General features: G+C 45.9%; 1 protein-coding gene across 1 annotated transcript; it reads right to left on the bottom strand.

Moving 5' to 3' along the window:
• Positions 1-13,949: 13,949 nt before the first annotated feature.
• Positions 13,950-21,005, bottom strand: DCK (deoxycytidine kinase). Its single transcript, XM_059470461.1, has 7 exons — positions 20,851-21,005; positions 20,059-20,177; positions 19,444-19,637; positions 18,665-18,812; positions 17,671-17,786; positions 17,108-17,207; positions 13,950-15,471 (listed from the first exon to the last, which is right to left on the bottom strand). Exons 1-7 carry the CDS (start codon positions 20,918-20,920, stop codon positions 15,445-15,447), a joined length of 774 nt encoding a protein of 257 aa, XP_059326444.1. The 5' UTR covers positions 20,921-21,005; the 3' UTR covers positions 13,950-15,444.
• Positions 21,006-21,492: the final 487 nt, after the last annotated feature.

The following is a 21,492-nucleotide window of genomic DNA, read 5'->3' as shown; positions in this document are numbered from 1 at the left end:
ATCTCAGTCAACCCTGAGCCACTCTCAAATTTCTGCAGTAAACACTTCATTTTCTTTGGAAACAAGTAATTTGCAAATATTATCCCAAACTGGCGAACAAAAATAAACAAAGGAGACAAGTCACAGTCCTAAAAGCAAGGTACTCTGACAGGTGATTTTAGAATCCAGAGATCCCACCAGCAGTATCCTAAACCTGTGCCCAAAGTGCTGATGCAACACACACATGCACATGTGCAGGCACATACACACACATCCAAACTCTTTTTATGAGAAGAGCAACCAAGTGAAAAGAAAGGAATTTTTCCTTTCTGAACTCACACACTTTATTAAAACTGGATTTTGGAAGCATTCCAATTCTAATTCCTTCCTCTGAAAGAACTCCGTGTCTTAAAAATACATAGTATATCATAAGCACTATTTCACTTGTACTTTTAACTCCTAACCAGGCAGGCAACTACCAAAAGCCTGTTTTAAATGCATGGAAAAAGGCAGATAAAATGGTCTGTTTCAGTTTAAGGAAGCCCAACAGTCAAGTCAAACAATACACAATCTTTCTTTTTAAAAAAGCCTTCAGTAGTGAAGGTTTTCAGTAAGTTTTGAAGAGGTGTCCTCCTCTTTTTCACTTATAGAAAGAAGAAAAGGTCAACCCTTAAAGCTATTTCTGACTGTGTGCCTGTAAGCACTAATCATATTAAAATCCCCTCTTGACCAACATCTTTGTCACAAAACTAGGGCAAACACCATTTGGAAATCTTTCTGCTAAAAGCACTTCCCTTCAGAACACAGCTTCAAACCATCACCTACAGCCAAACACAATCACATGACCTTCTCTGACCCCTCACTCCCTGCAATCCCCACTCCCAACAGAGTCAGCCTCAGCAATCCTGAGACTTGAACCTTGCAAATCTGCTCCTTCCAGCCAACAACTGGATTGAAGTTGGACCACCCATCTCCATGGGAGGACAGGATCATGTTTCTCTGAAATGCTTCAGTTTTGATGTCAGTAACTACATGAGCTGCACATACATGTAGCTTTCTTTCTGGATTTATTACCCCCTTACATCTGCAAAACTGCTGATTTTGGTGAGCAGCTTATTTGCAACCACAAGAATTTGGCTATGAAAGCTCAGAGCCACCAGTTTAGACCAAATCTTCACCTGGCACCTTCCAGACTTGGGTTTTTCCCAGATTGGTGGTGGCCATACCTGTTTGTCCACCTTGATGAATGTGGTCTCTCATATTTTCACAGCTAATCACACTGCTTGAGTTTTCCCTTCTTTACCAGGAGGTGTGGGTTTCTCATAAAGCAACACAGCATTATCACATGTCACCACCGTGCTATCAGACTGGAATCCCAGCCCCTTACCTTGTTCAAGGAGTGGATTTCTAGCGGAGCTCCTCACCGGTACAGGTCAAGCCTCTCAGGTAACCAGTGGTGGCCAACCACAGGACGAGAGCTCCATCCAGTGGCCCCTTCTCCAGCCAACACTTACCAGAGCTGTGAATTCATTTTGTATGTGCCCCTTTGGAGACTCTCAGAAACTCCAAGGTGCTTCAGCTCCCCCAGTTCCCATCATGCAGATAATTTCCCATTAGAAATTGGGCCTTTGTATCAAAGGGGATAAACCCCAACATGGACAGCCAAAACAGATGGTAATTTCTGAAATGTTACAGGTCTCCTGCTTTCAGACAGCACCGAGATTGCTTCCCACAGATACCCATCCCATGTGTATTCTCCTGAGCCCTTCAAGCCATTACTTAATACAGATCATTCCAAGCAAAACTGCTGATGTCTTAGAGCCAGCATGCTTCCTCAGCAGCTCCAGAAACCAGAGTGAGAAAGGACATGTTAAACAGCAGTGTGACTTTCAGAGCTATCATTGTTTCTACCTCACTGTTTCTGGGACTGTTTTGCTCCAAAGCCTGGAGCAGTGGGACAACTCCTCCCTCCAGAAGGCAAGTCTGCTCTGAGGTCAGCCAGACCTCTCCCTAGTGTATCCTCACAGTGTTTCTGAGAAGGAGTAATGCCAGCTTGCTTCTGCTGTTCCACTTGCTCTAATTTACCTGGGACAAAGGGTTATCTCTCTGATCTTTCTGTGGATGATGTAACAACATGTTGAAGGAAGACAGTGTTAGACTGAATTCCTCCTGGGTGCCTTATAATTAGAAGGCACAGTCAGAACACTGTGGCAATAAGAGAGGTTGGCTTTAAGTAGCTGAGCCAAAAGACAATTTTAAAAAATGGCAGTTGTATAAAAGGCAGAAATAAATACTGTACACTTGTTGTGGAAAGAACTGGCATGACCTCATCTCTAAAGGGATTTAGGTGCTAAATTGCCTCTGCAACCAATTCAAACATTAAAAATTCCTGAGCTTGTGAAGGTATGTTCTTTATCTAAAAAAAGACTGTTTTGAAAGTCATCTGTAATTAATTGCTGACAGGACTCCAAGTTAAACCCTTTGTAACAGCAGCAGTGCCCTGTTGTTAACACCACATCTCACAGTTGGCAGGGACCAGTTTTCCCTTTCTTCTGTGGCATTACTCAGGCATGGAACAACCTGAGAGTCTAATCCCACTTTCCCTTAGCTTTGCAGGACCTCAGAGGTTCTTCCCATAAGATATTTTCCCACCAGCCCAGGGCACACTTGCTCAGTCCCATTCCAAAAACACTGGACAATGTCTGTTTACTTTGACACCAGAGAGCCAGTTGATATTTTTCCTCTCTTCCCGTCATATAACCATAAGCTACAAGTGCCCAACTAAAATATTAAGTCACGTGTCCTGCTAAAACACACACTGGGTGTGGCTCAGGCAGAAAGATGCACTACAGCTGTGGCCATGGGCTCCCCCCTTACCTGTGATGCATTTCTGCTCCTTCCTTGTGCTTCAGGAGAAAGTCCCTTTTCAGCTTCACAGCAATGCACGATGGAGGACTGGGAGAGTCTCAGATACTGCCAGCCATAACAGGAGCTGCAGGGGTGCCTAGAACAAACAAAAGAGATTATTTGTCCTGTGCCCAGATGACTCTGAAAAGGCCAGGGCCACGCTGCAACAAGAAGAGGACTGTTAGTTGCTGGGTGAAACAGTCAGCAGTGGGGCTGAGCCAGGCTGGACCAGGCTCCAGCTTCCAACATCTCAATTAGCTGTGCAGGCCCTGAGGCTCCGCTGCAGGTGCATTCCCACCAGGACACCAAGACCAGCTTGTTAGCACAGAGCAACAAGGGTTTTTTTCTCTCTGTAGCCAAGGCAGGCAACTGTGGGACTTGAAGAAGGCACTTAGTTGGCTATTGTGTCACAAGCTTTCAGCCTTCTGCTCCTGTCCAGCCTTGCTTATCCAGCAAACACCTCTGTCCACTAATGAGTGGAAAAGGGAGGAAGGACTCTCTAGGAGGTAGATAAAATCAGGTGCTTTGACTACTGAGGCTAAGGCTATTTTGGCCATCATTAAAGCATCAGATTAGCAAGTCCATTTCTAAACCACACTCAGGGGAGAAAGGCAAAAGTCAAAGACAAGGCTGCAGTAGGCAGTGAGAACAAGCAAACTTCCCCACAATACACAAACACATCCCCAGAACTGTTAACTTGTGGACAAGGCTGGGAAATCCTGAAGCTGAGCACCACAGACAATTCTCAGAAGGACCAGTGTATCAGTACAGGAATGATTTCCAGGAGCTAGCAATGACCTGGGTACAGAGCCAGGCTTTTGCCACTACACTGGGTACTGTAAAGACCCCCCTTCCAAATCTACACAGTAATACTGGCCTTACATGGGCACTCTGACACCTGCCGGCCCTCAGCCACCTGGGCTGGGCAGGCCAGCCTGTTAGACAGAAAACTCTCAGATAATCTTCCCAAAGAAGAAAGGCAAAACCCAGATCCCAGGTGCTAAGAGATTACAGGAACAACAACCATGAGACAGCAAAACCCAAAGCCATAACGAGCTGCAGGGATTGCTGAGCAGTAACTGTGCTGTGTGTGTTACAAAGCAATACTGTTTGGAATCACTGTGACTGCACACTCTGGCTAGATACTGTGGGCACTTTTTTCCCAAGACACTATTAAACCTTGAAGCTGCTCCTAAAACCTATGCAGGATGTGGCAAAATCTGTCAGGAGTTTAGAAGCCCTGCTCCTTTTCAAATCCAAGCACCACTGAGAAAACAGAGTGACAGTTTACAGAGTGAGGTGTCGGGAGAGTGAGGTGAGATCTCCTGATGACAGCAGGACATGGGATTAAGCCCCATCACACACAGCCCTCTAGTGAGAGTCAAGAATGGTCCTGGGCTGCACCAGGTTACATTGAGTCAGAGGGAGAAATTAAATGAAGCATGTCAACACAGGCTGCATTTTCCTTCTAGGGCAGATAAGGAGAGTGCTGGAGGGCTCTCAGCAGGGAAAGAGCATAGCTGGCTTCAAAAAGTTGTGAAATCTTTGCCTATTTCTAATCAGTGCCTCAGTGATGGGAAAGAATGAGCAATCATTCCTGGACTGGGAGGAAAAAACAATTAGCTTTCCCAAATCATTATGGAAAATAAACCCAACAGTAAGTCATACAAAACCACTATCTGCCCAGCAAACCTCAAATGACACAGCAAATTTGGTGAGAATCTCATGAAAGGAAGCTCCTTTTGCTCCTTTCCAGCTAGTACCCAAAGAGCTGGTGGAGTTACTGGTGAGTCACCCAAATCCCAGTTACACCAGTTCACCTATAAATATAAGGAAGAAAAATCTGTTGTGAGGAAGGGTTCAGTGAATCTCTTGGCAGATTCCACACTTGGGACCATCACACCATCGTTATTTAGATAGAGCCCCTTCACTCCCAGAAGCCAAACTCAATGAACATGTCAAGCAAAGCCACCAAGTCATGGAAAATAAGGAAAATACTGGCAGTGGGTAGTTTTAGAAGAGGTATCTGGAAGGAATATATTCTCTGTGGGACTGGGGAGGCACAGGCTGCCCAGATATGCTATGGATGCCCCATCCCTGGAAGTGTTCAAGGCCAGGCTGGACAAGGCTTGGAACAATCTGGGATAATAGAAGGTGTCCCTACCCAGGGCAGGGGCTGAAAGAAGATGATCTATAAGGTCCCTTCCAATTCACACCATTCCTTGACTCCATGATTCAGGAGGATGGAGAGGCAGAAGAAGATTACAAAGGATGCAGGCTCCCTTTGCAGCAAAAAAGACAAGGAAATTTTTAATTTCTTAGCAAATACAATTGCATATAAATAATAAATTCTGTGCCACTAATGTGTGGGAAACTCATTCACTCAAGCCAATCTGTGATCAGCCCCTAGCTCTGAGACTGTTTTGATGTGGCCTGTTCTATCAAAAGAATTCCAGTGTTCAGCAAAGCTACTTTGAAGTTCTTAAATAACCTTTTAATGACTCTCTACTGCCTCCTAACTTCTTCCAGCCACTCAAAAGTCATGTATCACACATCCAGCTTCAAAAAAACAAATAGATGAACACTGATGCCCAATTTAATCAGAACATTGCTGCAAATCCCTGGAGATGAGGTTGTGCAACACGCTGCCAGGGGCAAGGAGCACACTGCTGTGGTAAGCAATTTGTAACAGCAGTCAGGACAAGTGAAGAAATCAGCAGTGGGACTGGGGTGAGGATTTTCACCAGCCTCCAGAAACACTCCTTGCTCTACATGAATTATAACCAAATGCCTTCCTCATAAGGAAGTCATAACACCGTTTCCTTTTCTTAGGTAACATCTAAACATGCCCAGTTTCTTACCAACAGCAGATAAGCAAAGAGCTCTGGGGTGAAATGGATCTCTAAATACTACAGCAATGCCAGCTTCACAGAGGCTGTTTCTCTCCATGTTATTTATATTTGCAGTATATTTTTCATCTTACTATCCCAACAATACTGGTTTTACATTCCTAGTTCTTTTCTTCCAAAGCAGTAAAAGTCTCCTTGATGCCCCTTCCTGCCAAAGCAGAACCTGCCTGTGGGGTGAAATCAACTTTCTCACAGAAAAGAACTTTAGACACACACTTTTTTGAGCAGCTGAATGGTACGTTAAACATCTCCTGTCTCCATCTCCCATCAGTGACTTGTAAAAACTGAATGCACTTGGGCTCCAAGCCCACAGAATTCAGTTACCAAGAAGGGAAAAAGGAAGAGAAAAACCACACAACTTGTATCCAAAGGAAAATGCAAGTATTTCACATTTACGAGTGTCAGAGGAAACTACCACCCTAACTCCTTTCATTAAACATTGACAGAGTGCTCATCTGCATATCTTAATCTCAAGCAAACAAACCCAAGTTTGGAGTCAGGTGTGTTTAGCTGGATTAGAGATCACTTTCCCTCTCACCCCGCCACATTTAGGGCATGAAACAGAGATGAGAGCCTCAAAAACACCATCAGGTTTGGGACTGATGGCTCTCTCCCAAGTCCTTTCTCAGCATGTTTTCCTGACTGGGAGATGCTATTAAGAAAACAAACATAAAACCTATAGGCTAACTTGGTGGGTTCCTCTTTGACAATACACTGTGTGCCAGGGGGAAAGGAAAACAACAAACCTTCATTCTCTTACAACATGTGCTTAGCTAAGCCCCAGTTCAAACAGTTGTGCACAGACCTTGCTCTGGGGGCAAGCCTGCGCCATGAGCTCAGCACACCTCCACCTTGCCTGATGTCAGCAAAGGGCTTGTAGGGTGAGCGCAGCCTTTCCTGTTGAAAACTAACTCTTGCTGCGAGAAATTATTCCAGCTTTTCCAGGCAAAACCTGCACTGACAGAAAAAGCTTTTTAACCAAAGCAGCCAGGCCAGCAGAAGACAGAAGACAAAAGAGGCTGCCAAGTTTGTAATGGCCTTATTTACTCGTTAACCTGTTTACTTGGCAGAGAAAAACCATCAGCAGATCCCCTTCAAAGCAGTTCTTATTCACTGGCTCTGTGGGGATGTAAAGACCTGACCCCACAAGCACCAGTGGAGCTTTTCCTACACACACGATCCTCGAGTGGCAGCACTGCCCTGGGTCTAGACAGGGAGCTGATGTGGCAGAGCATGACTGAATTCATCACCACTGTAGGCTCACAGTAAGCCTCCTCAGCCCCATCAGCCGTCATCTATGCAGAGCAAAACACCAAACAACTCTCTTGGGAGGTGGCTGGGACATCCAGACCTTCTAGAGAGAAAAGCAACAACATTAAAATTCCTTGAGGGACTTACCCTTGCCTTTGTTCTGCCACTGTTGCTTCCTTACAAGTCCAGCAAGCAGGAGCAAGCACAGAGGTTTTGCTGTGTCACTGGCAAGGCAGGAACTCAGCACCTGCTCTCTGAGTGCTGAAGCTTTGGCAATCACTCAAGGTAACAGGTTAGCAGCACGGAACATTCCTAACCTCCACTCTGTCCCTCTTCCGTTCCATCAGATACGGCTGGGAAACTCCACACACTGCAACAGCTCTTCAGGCATGTCTTCAGATGACATTTCCCACCTCTCAGTATAATTGTCAGCTACAGAAAAACAGGCCTGTTTTTATCCTTCCCTCCTTTAGAAACAACAAAAATCCCTTACTGCTGAGCAGACCTTTCAGCGTTGTACTTCCAAACCTGGAAGTAAAATTCCATCAATCAATTCACTCCTAAAGTCTATAAACCTGCTTGGTCCAGTCCCTGCTCACCTCATTCCCTCAGCACGTTATGTGACGTATTCTGCTGTATTCAGGTCACTGCCTGCTCCCACCCCTCACTCGGGCATTCCAGTGAGAGACACACTGCAGTTCAAAGCAAGAGTTCCATCTAAGCTAACCTCAAGGGTGAAAGGATTTGCAAAAGCTAACAGAGAAAGCTCTCAGAAAGCTGACATGAGTTCCATAAAATCATCTCACTCCTGTAAAAGTGGTCCAGTGCAACACTAAGAACTAGTAGCCCACAAGTTTCAAATTTGACAGTTAACCTGGGCCTCTAAAAAAAGCTGAGAACCCTCATTTTGACCACTGAGGGACCAAAAAACCCCATGCTGTGGATGGAAGTCTCCTGTGGTCACTGTGCAAAGCAGAGGCACTGATGCAATGCTGCTGTTGGATGACAGCAATGGGCCCAGCACACACTGCTGCAGGAGCAGAACCAGTGTTTGTGACCCTGCTGGAGCACGGCCCTGCCAGCCCCAGCCCATGTGTCCAAGCCACCCCAGCCTTCTTTCCCAAGTGGATTGTGCACAACAGATCTTCATGGATTCTATTTAGAAAGAGCCTACCTCAAAGCCACCCTGCAAGTACCTCAGCCTCACCCCAGATTAGAGCTGCACTGCTTCCTGTAAGGACTCAAAGCTCCCCCATCTCTATGATCTGTTTTCTTGGTTTGATTTCTGTGGAACTACTTTGAAAATGAAGCTTCAGTAATGAACACGAGCCAAAGATCCAGTCCAAGGCATCTCATTCTCATATCCTGCCAGATGAGTAAAACTGTAGGAGCCATATCAGAAGAAAATCAGCTCTACCATATGAGCATCTCCCCGTCCAACATCTGTCTCATTGAGAAGTCTATTTCCCTTAACTTCTATCTCAACCTCTGCTCTTTAATAAACAGCAACTGACAATTTCTCTCTAGCTCCTGCCATCCTCCCCAGCCACTTCCACAGCAGCTAAAAGGTTAAAAATACAGCCCAGCTCTCAAGGCACACTTTGCTATCAGCAGTACAGGTGCTGCTGTGACTCATGGTCACAACAACAACATGTCCAAGACCTCACACTGTCAGGCAGTCACCACTAGAACCAAGGACTCACAATTACTGACAGTTTGGGTATTATTTCAGATTAAAGTTCATTTTTACAAACAGACCACAGTCCCCTTAAAAGTAAACCCCCAGTAATAACAAAAACTTAAGCCAAACTACATACTGTAATTTTTTAACCAGATCAGACAGGACACTGAAAGGTTTTGGGTGTTGTACTGCCAAAAAAAACAAACAAAAGTCCCCAAACAAAACATCCTGAAACCAAGGAGCAGAAGTGGAAATCAGTACTTACATGAAGATGCCGAGAATTCTAGGGTCTACATTGAATTTCAAGACTTAAAGTGCTTCCTACTGAAAGAAAAGATCATTCAAGTAACATCCTATTCCAGCCAGCAGGAAATGTCGTAGGACAGATCTAATCCCCTACACAAATGTCTTCCAGGACCTGAAGCAACTACAGTTACCCAAGACAAGGATCAGAATGGGAACGGCCAGTACTTGGCTAAATATCCAGGCTCAGAGATGGGAAGGTGAAATGACAGCACAGTGCAGGTATCCCCATCCAACACAGGTACCAGTGTATGGAAATGAAATGCAAAGGCTCAGTCTGTGGGCAGCGGCTGATAGACCAGGAAGGAAAACTGCCTTATATTCCAGCACCAGAGACAAGCAGAGGAGATGAGAAAAACAAAAACACCTCAAAGGCAGCACAGAAAATGCGGAGACAGAAAATTCACGACAAAAGTGGCTAAAGGGAGGGTTCCACAGAAGGGCTTTGAAAGATCCAGAGATCTTCAGCCCCTGCTGCACAACAAGCAAACACAATTGCTACATTTCCAGCAGTGCTTTCTGACCTCCTGCCAACATGATCCCAGCTGGATTGTACCGGCGATCCCAGAAGCAATGCTAACAGCAGTCTTTAAAGCCAACAGTGCAACAACATGCTGGAGGTGTCCTCATCTGAGGGCAACTGGCAAGTGCAGACCGTCAATAAAACATAAAATGCAGATGCATTATCACTTTGAGTGTATCATGGGTGAGCAACCTTGGGCCAAAAGGAAATTTTCAGACAGGAAGAGCTAGTGATTCATCTCCGGCATGGACAAATTCCATCAGTCCCACTGCAGGCACAGGCTAAGTCTAATTCACTAAGAGATCTCAACAAAGGCCATTATTTACATACCTAAGTAACAGCAAGCATGTATCACAAGAGTTAAAGCATGCAGGACAGCCCTGACACTTGGCAAACACACTAAGAATTCCTTCTGAGAGTGTACTGTGCCATAGCATCCCCAAAGCTCAGTGCCACCTATCCTAAAATGCTGAACAGGCTGGGAAGCCACCAGCAGAGGAAAAACTGCTGTCACACTGTCCTTCCAGGAAAAGGCTCGTCCTGTGCACAAGCCGTGGTTATGTCAAAGGGGAAGAGTAAACCTCAGCAGGAAAGAGCTGAACTGTGAGATGAATCTGTTCTCCACAGCTGAAGGTCTAAGAATAGCAGGGGCACTCATTAGCCATAAAAACCTGAGTGTAAGTGCATGTACAACAGCACGAGGAACGCTGACAATGGAGTGCATGATGGCTCCCAGCCTCAGGGAATCTCCCTTCACTCTTTAACAGCTCAGACTGCTCAGTTCCACAGAACAGAGCTATATTCCTGAACCAGACTGGTTAAAGCAGCACGAGCTGCACCAAAACCCCCACTGGAAAAAGCTCTTCAGTCAGTTGACATGAGCCCACTCTCTAGACAACACACAGCAGAGACAGAAAAGAAACTTTGGCAAGGACAAGCACACCCAGAAAACCTACACAACTACACTGGACGATTGCAGGAAACGCTCGGGAAAGCAGCACCACTGCAGATCAGCAATGAGACCTAAAAAGCCATGTCCTGCTCTTTGTGACTGCAGGCGCTCTCCTCACGAGGCACAGCACAGGCAGGACACAGGTGACTGACCAACAAGGCAGTCAATGACCTGAGGCCACTGTGCTGGGCTGAGGGCTCGGGGTAAAGGCCACGAGTCGCAGCGAGGACAACACCAAAGGTGCAGTGGAGGCTCAGCAGAGAACAGCTATGGCTTCAGCAAAGCAGTGGAGGCAAAGCTGAAAGGAACGATGAGAAAAGAGGACACAGTCAGCACACATCCATAGCTGGTGCTGAAACCAGGAGGAGATAGGAAAAGCCCCGGCAAGCAGATGGGTTAACTCAGCAGAATTACTCAGAGAAGAGGACTAGAAGACCCAAGACAGCCAAGAGAAGCAGGGCAGAAGCCACACGCTCAAGAAGGCTGTCAGAGTCAAACACTGCAACACTGGCTTTAACTTGTCTGTTACAGCTTGTATGAGATCATGTTTCTAGCAGTTATTAAAAGACAAGTCACAACAACTTAGAAGGAAATTGGAAAGAAAAGTACAAAATACAGGACAGGAGAAAGCACAGGATGTCCTCTGAAAAGAGCTGCAGTGGCAATATTTTGTAAATAACTCCCAGAAACCAACAGCTTTTTTCCAAGCCAGGCAGTACGAGCCAACAAACACCCATGGTGCAAGCTGGACAACCTTGACTTCCTGGAGATCATATATGGCATGTCCAGCCTGCCCAGGACATTGTGAAGAGCAGTCAGCAGAAATCCAAGAAGTGAGCAATAGCCTGCAATCTCATTCAGCCTCAATCTTATCTACGCTGCTCTCATATTCTCTATTCCCATGGACTGAAACTCAGACCCAAGAAGAAAAGTCACCTGCACACAGGAGCCTCCAGTTTGGGCTCTGAGCATTCCATTATACCCACCTAAGTTAAAATAAATCCCTGCACTGCTTACTCCCAGTGTGGAGTCCACACTCCTTGTCACCGCTGGATTTCAATTGGCATTCTGGTGAGGCACCCCCAGTTCAGGTTGCTTGGGCACAGTAAGCACTGTGCATAGGCTCAGTTAGCAGAGCTGCTAGGTGTTTTACTTGGCAGCAGGCTGCCAGCATCAGCCCTGCTGGGGGCCGAGGGCAGGTGAGAGCTCAGCCCTGAGGGCTGCTATGGCTCAGACCCAGTGGGATTAGCGTTATCCATGTGCTAACAGTTCACTCCCAGCACATCAACAGCTGGTGGCTGCACAGAAGGCCTTCTGGTGACCAAACCCCTGCCATTAGCTCAGCCTTTTCTAGTCATTCACTTAATCCAGCAGGGTTTGCTCTACTCAGCTCCCTCCTGCCAGAGAACAAGATTGATCTCACTCCGTGCACTATTCATCCTCAGGCCGAGTGAGGGACAGTGACCTCTTCCTTCTTCACCTTTTCCACAGCCATTCACTGTTAAAGCCCAATGCTCCTCTTGCAGCCAGCCCAGGGACTGAGACACAATGACCTCCAGTGGCAGATTCCTGCATGGATTTCTCCCCTTTATCGCTAGCCTACAGGGACTGCAGCACACTTTTGCCATCAGTTTGTATTTCAAAACCAAACTTCTCCTAAGTTTCCTTTCCTCACTAACAGTTACAGCTTTCATTTTCCTAGGTGAACTAACACAGCTAATATTGCACCGATGGCTTTTAATATCTTTTAAAGCAAATAAATAACTTCCATTGGCCACGAATCTGGGCCAATGGCATCAGAACATCACAGAGCAAAACCTAAAACCAGGCCTGCCTTCCATTATTTAATAGCACACTTCAGACCTACAAAACAGCACATACATTTTAACAAATGCCTTCTCCCGGGCTCCTGAAGGCATGGGGAGATATCAGTATTTTAAAGACAAAAAGAGTGAAGCTAAGAGTGATTTATTTACTCACAGTCACGCAGAGAGTCTAAACAGGAGCTGGAAAAACCACCTGGGAGCCCATATGCTTGGTGATGCTGAAACCTCTTGGCAAGAGCACTTGCACACTGTGTTTTCCTAAGATACACCTCATTACTGCTGCAAACACACAGACTTCTCTGGGCTAGGCATAACAGGTCAGTCAGTTTCTCCTGGGTCATTTTTATTTCACAAAGATTCCTGAGGATCTAATTATTAGAAAAAGAGCAAAACCAATTCAATACTTACCACATTTATACACAATTCATTATGAAGTCTGCTTAAATAAACAGAAAACAGTACTAATAAGTAACTGGGACCAAATTATAGAAAATTAGGTTCTACCTACAAAACTGGTAGCTGTTTTAAGAAGCACCTAGAGATGAGAATATGAACTTAAATAAACTTAGAAGAGAATTTAAAGTCCACTATATAGAAAACAGCCACAAGGACTGAGAATAAAATGAGGCAGTATTCAGACTATTACTCACACAGGTACTTGCATCACAATTAAAATTCTACTAATCAACTAATACTTCAATCTGTTTTTGAACTGGAAAAAAAACGGCATCCCAATTTTTTTCTTGATCTTGATTAAAACAAGCAAACATTCCTAGGCAATTCCATCAGAGTATCTCTTATCCAAGGGAAGAGAAAGGGACACAATACCCAAAGGCTGAAAAACAATCCTCACCAAACAGCAGACACCAGTTCAGAAACTTTTCGCATCTCTAAGAGGCAAAAGCCAACACAACAATCCTGGTTTGTGGTAGCCTGGGAATAGATGCAAGCAAAGGAAATACTGACAGGTTCTGAAGGCTGAGGCACTGCTGGAGCTGAGGTCTAAGCCGAGGCACAGGCAGACCAGTCTCAGGCCATCTCTGCTGCTCTGTCCTACATACAAATAACTGCAGCTTCGTATGCTTCAGGCCAGACACTTGCAGGTCCCCCAGGAGCTGGGGGGCCAGTGGGGCGTGTGTTTGGGGTTTGGTATTGTTTTTTCTCTGCAGCAATTAAAAACATTCTTATAATTGGTCATGACTTTGCTCCTTCCAACCCAAACTTGGCAGGCAGAGATTTTGCAAAGCTTTCTGGAACGGGCTGCAGATAACCTGCCACAGAATTTCTGTGTGCTCTCTGTGATGGGTTTCAAAAGAAGTCTTTATTAGAACTCAGACATGTTTACTTCCTCGCAACAAGCACTGTCATTCCAATTCCTGTAATTAAATCCATAATTTTGACAGCTGAAACTGTAGAAATAATTGCACTGTTAGTCAAAATAAGTTGTTACTGTTCAGACTCTTGCCAAGAATGCTTTAAAAGCTTGTACTATGTGTGTCAAGTAAATCTGAACTGAATCTTCATCCATTCCACCTCACTTCCTTTCTGGAGCAAAGATCTCAAAATATTTCCTTTTACTGTGCAACCTTCAAGTCCTGCACAAGATTTTCTGCCAGACTACTGCTAGTTTCCATACAACATAAATATTACACAACGCTCTTGTACTGAGCACCGTCACACACACAATGCACTTTTATGTAATCCTGTGTCTCTGTCTCATGAGTTCATTTTCCACACGTGAAAAAAAAAGTGAAGTCAGTTTCGCAGAAATCTGAGAGAACTTTTTTACAACAAATACACCTATTGTACCAGTATTACAAACAAGCAATCCACAGTATTACTTCTTTTATGAGACAAGAAGCCAACGTTATTAAGCAATAAAAAAAGTCTTTCCAATCACTTTTATTTTTAAGCCAATGGTTAGGGAATACCAGCACAACTCCAGCCATAAAGGAACAAATCTCATCTCCAGCAAGCAGGTAGCAGAAGCACCACAGTAGACAATGAAAAGCTTTACAATAAAATTTTGCCTTCAAAAGCTGAATGTGCACTCAGGAGTGTTCAAAGCAGAACAAGGCAGCTCACAAAACCCAGCACTTGAGATGGGCAACCTGAAGTTTGTTTTCTGCACCTGGAACAAGAGGCTCAGGCAGCAGCTACTCCACACAGGTCTCCACGCCTTCCTCCAAGCAGGTGAGACTGAAAAACCTACTTCCAACAGTGCAGGATCTAGGAGAAGCACCCAGAAGGCTCAGTGAACACATGGAGCAGCTGGAACAAAGGCAGGAAGCCACCTCTCACATCCCTAATGCGATTATGGGATGGTTCAGCAACACGTCATTTACAGATGGAGGCCATTTGCAAAATGCCCTTCTGCCCAGTGCAGTGCCTAGCAAGCAAACATATTCCTCTCCAGGAGAAAAGGACTGACCAGCAACACACACAGCACTCTTTTTGGAAAAGCTAATAAAAACTGGTAAAACAAAAATCCTCAAATATCCTAGTTTGCAGTGCAGAAGTAGGTATAAAAATTCATTTGCTATATAGGGAATTTCAGTCACATTTGGCTTTAATTCAGTGTATTCTACAAAGAACTTCTTCTATGAAAAGATCAGGAAACATTTTTCTGTACCTTAAACCATAAAATTCTAGGTTATCATAAAATGCCCTCAGCAGCAAAAATGGTTTTTACCTTTCACTTCCTGGGAACAAGAAAACATCCATTACAAACCCATGCGGCTAAAAAAACAATGAAGATATCTAAAAACCAGCTACCTTCTTCAAAATTAAACAGTAGTTGGGCACAAAATAAATTAAAAACACCTACAAAATACTCTACAACTCATTGGTCTGATCAAAAACTGGCATAGCATTTGGCAATGCTTAGAATCCCTGTCTCTTCAGAATCTGTGCATGTCACTTCACATAATACTGAACAGACGTACCCATTTATTTAATAATTCCCCTATTCCCAAAGTTTATTTGTTCCTCACAACCAAATCACCAGGACTGAGTCTTGCCTCTCCAGAGGCCTCCTATAAAAGAAGGAAGAAGCTGCACTTGGAATCACACAGAAGTTTGGAATGGTTTGACTGTCTGCACTTCAAAGAGGATTACAACGTGCTCAAAAATTCCTTGACCTGCAAAGAGAAACAAATATTGTCAATCACACTAAGTGTTTATCAACAGAAATAGGTAGCAAGTGTATTTACCTCTCCTCTGTTTTATGTTTTGCTACAACCTAAAGAAACAGGGAAAAAGCAGCTCTGGCTCAGCCATGCCATTACCTGTCCACCAAGACCATTTCTAGACATGGTACCTGTAATTTAGCAGATGCAGGGATGATGGGATGATGCTCACCCCTCCTGCAGTCCTGAACTAGAGCCGTCTGTCCCAAAGGACTGCATTACAAGCAGGTGTCACCCAGACAGGAGGAGGATAATGGCCACCTCAAAAGAGCTGTCATTTGGAAACCATGGAGTCACACCCACTGCCTGCACACCAGCTGGATTTGACAGTGCTGAACAACCATGGGCACCTATCCAGGATGTCCCCTGGAACCTGAGTCTGGCAAAGAAATAATGAAGCAATACCTACCTAAACCATGCTGCTCGGAGAAAATCCAATACTGGAGATCAATGCCAAGCTCACAACTCCTGCCTTTAAGTTTCAGGAACATCCCAGGAACTAGGCTGTGATACAGCCTGAAATGGGAGCATTTTCCTCTGCCCACTCAAGCCAGGCTACTCCACAAAAGGAATTCTTTTCTAGAGGACATGATGCTATTCTTTTGGCAAAGGCTCTCCTACACAAAGCCCATATGTAAATATTCTGTCCAAATTCTTGATGTGAAATGGAAACAGATCTTGGATCACACTCTCCGACTGTGACCCTTCCCTTCCCAAGTCAGGGCTCAAAGAGGTGGGGAAAAAAAGAAGAGGTCAAATCCCTTCCTGTAGAGAAGGGAACACGTAACTGTGCCAAGACTAACTTGAAAGGCACCACAAGAAAGCCAAGCTCTGCTTCAGAGAGTAGCACCAGTAATCCTGCATGAAAAACCCCGTCAGGATTTACACACCAGGCACAGTTTCAGGAAGAAGGAACACAGGGGTGTCCCCACACAGCACACACCAAAGCCCGATGTACCCAGCCTCATCAAGTGTACCCCTTCCCTGGCTCCATTTAGGAAATGCCAAAAAACAGGACCAACACAGGGCATAGGCTGTTGCCAGATAACCTGATGGCTACCCCAGAGAAAACTCCTGCAAAATCCATACTAAGTTGCCCGAGCTGGGCCTTATCTTATCTTGTGCAGATGGGAAGCAGGCTCCCTCCACAGCTGCCATCTCCGGTCATTCCATCGATTAACAAGCTCAACCAGGAAGACTGGTTTTAATCAGGTGAACACTTCCACTCCTGGGTGGATCAATGGAGATCAAAGGACAAAGCTGCTTTTCTTGTGAAGGAACACATAATTTCTGAAGAATGGAAAACCATGTGCAAACCACTGCTGAGGTCTGTAAGCCATTGCAACCACCCAGATCAAAGTCAAGTTGTCCTTGCTTGACTCCCACTAGGATTCAAGTACCAAACACCTGAGCAGTTAAAGGATAAAGGTTTGTCCTAGCTTTAAAATATGCATTGCCGTAGGCTGTTAAGCTCTTCCTTACCTGAGTGGAACTCTGTGACTTAAATATTTTAGCACGATGATCAGAGTGTAAAGTGTATTTCTAGAGCAGTGTGAATCATCAGTTTGTGCTGCCTGTGAAATTTTACCTTTTCGATCATGTCATCATATTTGTCCTTTTTGCCTTTGAAGTCTTCGTTAACATCGAGCGTTAAAATGGGAATTTCCTGTAGATAGTCAAAATCTGTTCTGTATTGGGAGACGAACAAAGCAAATATTAACAGCTGGAGATAAAGCAGAGAGCAGTCAAATCCCTGTCAGCATTTCCATTATTAAGAATCCCCCAAGAAGAACTGCAATGATAAACTGCAGCCAGGAATTCTGAATTTACAGCATGGCTCCTGGGATACAGCAGTGATTCACAGACATTGTGCTCCCCCATCACCGAATGGAATAACAGTACTCTGTGTGCTACAGCCAGCTCAGCTGAAGCCTCTGCTGCTCAGAGCTCTGCGTGAAGAGAACTTGGAGCATGCTGCAATTATGAACGTGCCGGAAAGACACTACTCCTAAGGAAACACTGATAGAAATGTGCCTGCAGTTCAGATTTTCACATCATAAGAGAATCAGAAGTTTCACTGGTGGAAAAAGCCCCACAGAACACCCTTACAAAGATTTACCCATCCTCAAGGAACCACTCAGCAAAACCTACCGCAGTGTCCTGTGCTGGAGCCAACTTTCATGCTTGTAGTGAAGCTTCTCCAGATATTCAATGGGGATTTCTTGTTCTTCATCTCTTCCACGCAAGTAAATCCTATTCAAGCATTTCTAAAGGCAAAAGACAGTAAATAAAAATAAATAAATTGCTGTATTGCATGCAAAGAGCACAGAAATATCCAAATTAAAAATAATCAAATGTTTAAAATAATTTGTTCCCATCCTGAGTGCACCTAAAGCCTCAACAAGCCAAAACTGTTTAAGTGTTGTACTTTGTTGTTTAAATATACATTCTTTTCTTAAATACAAAACCAAAAAGCCCTCAGAGTTACTCCCGCGTGTTACATTCCAGTTTTTTCCAACCATAACAAAACTGAAGGCATGGAAGCTGGAAGCAAGGAAATATCAAAGTGATCTGTAAGCTCATTAGAGCTCTTTTAATCTCATGTTTTTCTCTTGTTCGAGCTAATTTCACACTCAAAGGAGGTATTTTGTTCTCTCCTTTTAAACAGTGGATGGCCCAAGATCAAAGCAGGGTCATAAGGCCTCGCACACAGGGTGTGCTTTCACCTGGCTTAGCTCCAGCTCCCCAGGTGTAGGGGCGTCAGAGAGCATCCTCACATCAGCTCTATCATCACTGGAAACTATTTGGACCCATTCCCTGTACAGCTATAACCCTGATGTAACAGCTATTCCTACAGGGATTTTGTACTTTCCTGCAGCCGCTTGCTTTATTCCAGCAGTATTTTCTGGTTTACTGTTCTCATGTATTCTGGTTTTAAAATGAGAAGATCATTACCATCACAGCTGACTTTAATACACACAGTCTACATTCGAAAGAACCTTTTTTTAAGTACTTCCAGACCTAGTCATAGCTCAAGCACTGCAGCCTCCAGGGGCAAAGCACAGCCTGAGCTGAGCTCTACCCATGAAGGGCAAGGCCAGGAACACAGAGTTGGTTTTGGTGCTGTCACATTCATACCCCTCACCTCAGGAGTGGCTCGGAGATAAATGATCCCATCCAGCGCCAGCCTTGAGCCAAACTGTTTGTTCATCCAGCCGTGCCAGTCCTGGTAAATTGTCCACTCAGTCTCATTCATGCAGTCAGACTCGTACAAATTAGCAGCAAAGATGTACCTGTGGACATTGAAGAGATGGAAACAAAATTTCCTCAGACACAGGAATCCCCTGGTTTGCCTCAAATACAGTAACTGGAGAAGAAGCTGAGTGGTGACACTGCAGCATCTCTGAGGATCCCTGGAGTGGAATAAACAGCTGGTATTGTCCTCCTGGAGTTGTGTGCATGAAGACCACCAACGTTTGCAGGAATAACCCACAGAACACAGCTGGCTTGTACACCGGGTGATTTATTTACAATAAATTAAAACACACTAATTTTTGCAATATATTACAACAGGGGGAGCACCTGAGGACTATGGGATGGGATACAGTTATCAGGTTTCACCTTCTGAATCCAGAAACACAGGATGGGGCATTTATTTAAACATTTTCCTGTTTGCCATAAACTAAAGCACGAGGAGTTCCACCTCAACACGAGGAACGAGGGTGGCCAAGCAGCAGCACAGCTGCTTAGGGAGGTCACCGAGTCTCCCTCTGGAAGCATTTCAAGCACATGGATGCGCTCCTCTGCCACCTGCTCAGGGACACCCTTCCTTGGTTGGGAGTTTGGACTGCAGAGCTCCCTTCCAACCTTGGGAAGGGATTTGACTTGGGAGAATTTCCCCTGGAGGGCTGCAGCCCCACGTACCTGTCGCTGTAGACGGAGCGCTCGAAGAACACCACAGGGTTCTGGGCACTGCCAGGCTTGCGGTCCAGGGCGCCGAGCTGCGCCCGGATCCTGCTGAGGCACGCGTACGTCTGGAAGGTGAAGGCCCAGCGCTCCGGCTTCTCGTACATCATGCGCAGCACGTTCCCGCCACTCCGCTGCGACGTGCTCAGCTCCTGGGCCCAGGGGAAAACAAACACACTGCTGCCTGATCCTGGGAAACGAGCCGAGGAGAAGGCAGCACCAACGTGTGCCCGGTCAGTTTCACACCAAGCTCACCGAAATGCACCCTGCTCTTTGCCACAAAGTCTAAAGAGTCTAACAAAGATCTCCGGTCCCTCAAAAGCCACCTGCACGGGAAGTCATGGCTGGATTGCCAATGGAATTACAGTAAAAAAAAAAATAAAAATCCCACCTTAACACCAAGTGAGCAGCAGCTACTACTTTCAGATATTACATCCAAGAGGAACTCAGACCTTGTAAAAGCAATCAGCAAAAGTGTTGCTATCACATAGAGTCTGAAAAACACCCACTCCATTGGACACGCTGGTGTGCTGACATCAGAGATTCGTTTGACTTCTTTTCCCCCTCTTTTACCTCACAGTCATCTCCAGAGCTTTGCTGGACATTGCACCATCTAGCTACAGGCTCGGGAACCACTTCCCACTCCTCATTGGCTTGTTTCAGAATGTTCACAAAGGTGGATTTCCCTGCAGCTGTAGGAGAAGTATCCAGGAACAACTTCAGTGAGAAACCACCCACAGCAGTGTTATTTAAGTAGTGTTCAACTCTGCCTTGCACCTCCGTAAACCACTCTCCTACACCCACCATGAGGCAGACCAGTTAATGGAGCAACAGGGTTTTTCTTTATCTGCATTTAAACAGGTTTGACAAGAGGCACCTGGTGATACTTTGAGGTGAGCGGTGCAAGGCCAGGAACGGGATTCAGAGATCCTTATGGAACCCTCCCAGCTCGGGAAATTCCGTGATTCTGGGTGCTTTACACCACAAACGGGAAAGACGTGGGGAAAACCTTACCAGTTAAAAAACTCTAATAGAAAGGTTTATTTTCCCTGTTGCCCCGCTCTGCCGTAGTGGAAGCCCTCAGACAAGGGAAAGGGGGGAAAGGGGGAGAAAAAAGGGGGTAAAGTGGGAAAAGGGCAAAGAGGGGAATGAGGGATGGAAGGGAAGAGGTAAGGAAGAAGCGGAAGGGAGGAAAGAAAAAAGACAGGAAGAAGGCAGGCAGGGGTGAAGAGCCCTCAGAGCTGAGCCTCTCCCGGACACGGCCGAAAGCACCGAGCGCCGCGGAAGCCGCCTCTTCCTCCAGCCCTCGCCAACTCCCCGTTCCCCATATCCCTTTTCCCGCGCAGGCGGGAGGCGCCGACTCACCGATGTTGCCCTCCACGGCGACCTTCTTGATGCGGCCGTCGGGCCTGCCGCGCTTGGGCGGGGTGGCCATGGCGCCCTCAGGGGGCGCGAGACGAGGCCTGAGGGGGTGCGAGAGCCGGACCCGGACCCGCGCGCGCCGCCTTCAAATTTGGCGCGCGCCGCCTTTAAATTTGGCCGGGGCTGCTGCTGACGTCATCGGCCCGCGCCCGCAGCGGAGCGCATCGGTGGCGCCAGGAGCTGCTCGCGCTGCCAGCGCGCGGGGACGAAGGGAACCGGAAAGGGGGACAAAGGCACCCGCCGGTCACCGAATGCCTTGAAAACCCTTCCGGGAATGGCCTGGCACGAGAGCTGGCTCTAAGGACAGCGCCGGCACTTGAACTTAGAAGGCTGTTACTGAAAATCATTGGGAAGACATAGCCAACTTCAGGAAGGAGATCTTTGCTTCAGGCTGGAATTCTTTACTTCAGGAAGGCAGGCCCTGGCACAGGGTGCCCAGAGCAGCTGTGGCTGCCCCTTGATCCCTGGAAGTGCCCAAGGCCAGGCTGGACAGGGCCTGGAAGCAGCCTGGGATAGTGGGAGCTGTCCCCTTGTCATTATATTGCAAGAGTTCTATTGCCATTACACTGCAATGGTTCCACATTG

The sequence above is a fragment of the Ammospiza nelsoni genome, chromosome 4 (assembly GCF_027579445.1).
Source record: "Ammospiza nelsoni isolate bAmmNel1 chromosome 4, bAmmNel1.pri, whole genome shotgun sequence".
Classification (NCBI taxonomy): Eukaryota; Metazoa; Chordata; class Aves; order Passeriformes; family Passerellidae; genus Ammospiza; species Ammospiza nelsoni.
The sequence above is the reverse complement of the archived record's forward strand: the minus strand, read 5'-3'. Positions and strand labels throughout refer to the sequence as shown.

Coding starts and splice junctions, on each gene's coding strand:
- DCK (XM_059470461.1), bottom strand. CDS start 20,920: ATGGCCACCCCGCCCAAGCGCGGCAGGCCCGACGGCCGCATCAAGAAG. Junction 18,813..19,443: donor CGCTCCGTCTACAGCGACAG/GTACGTGGGGCT, acceptor CAATGTCCACAG/GTACATCTTTGCTGCTAATT. Junction 15,472..17,107: donor ATGATGACATGATCGAAAAG/GTAAAATTTCAC, acceptor TTCTCTTTGCAG/GTCAAGGAATTTTTGAGCAC.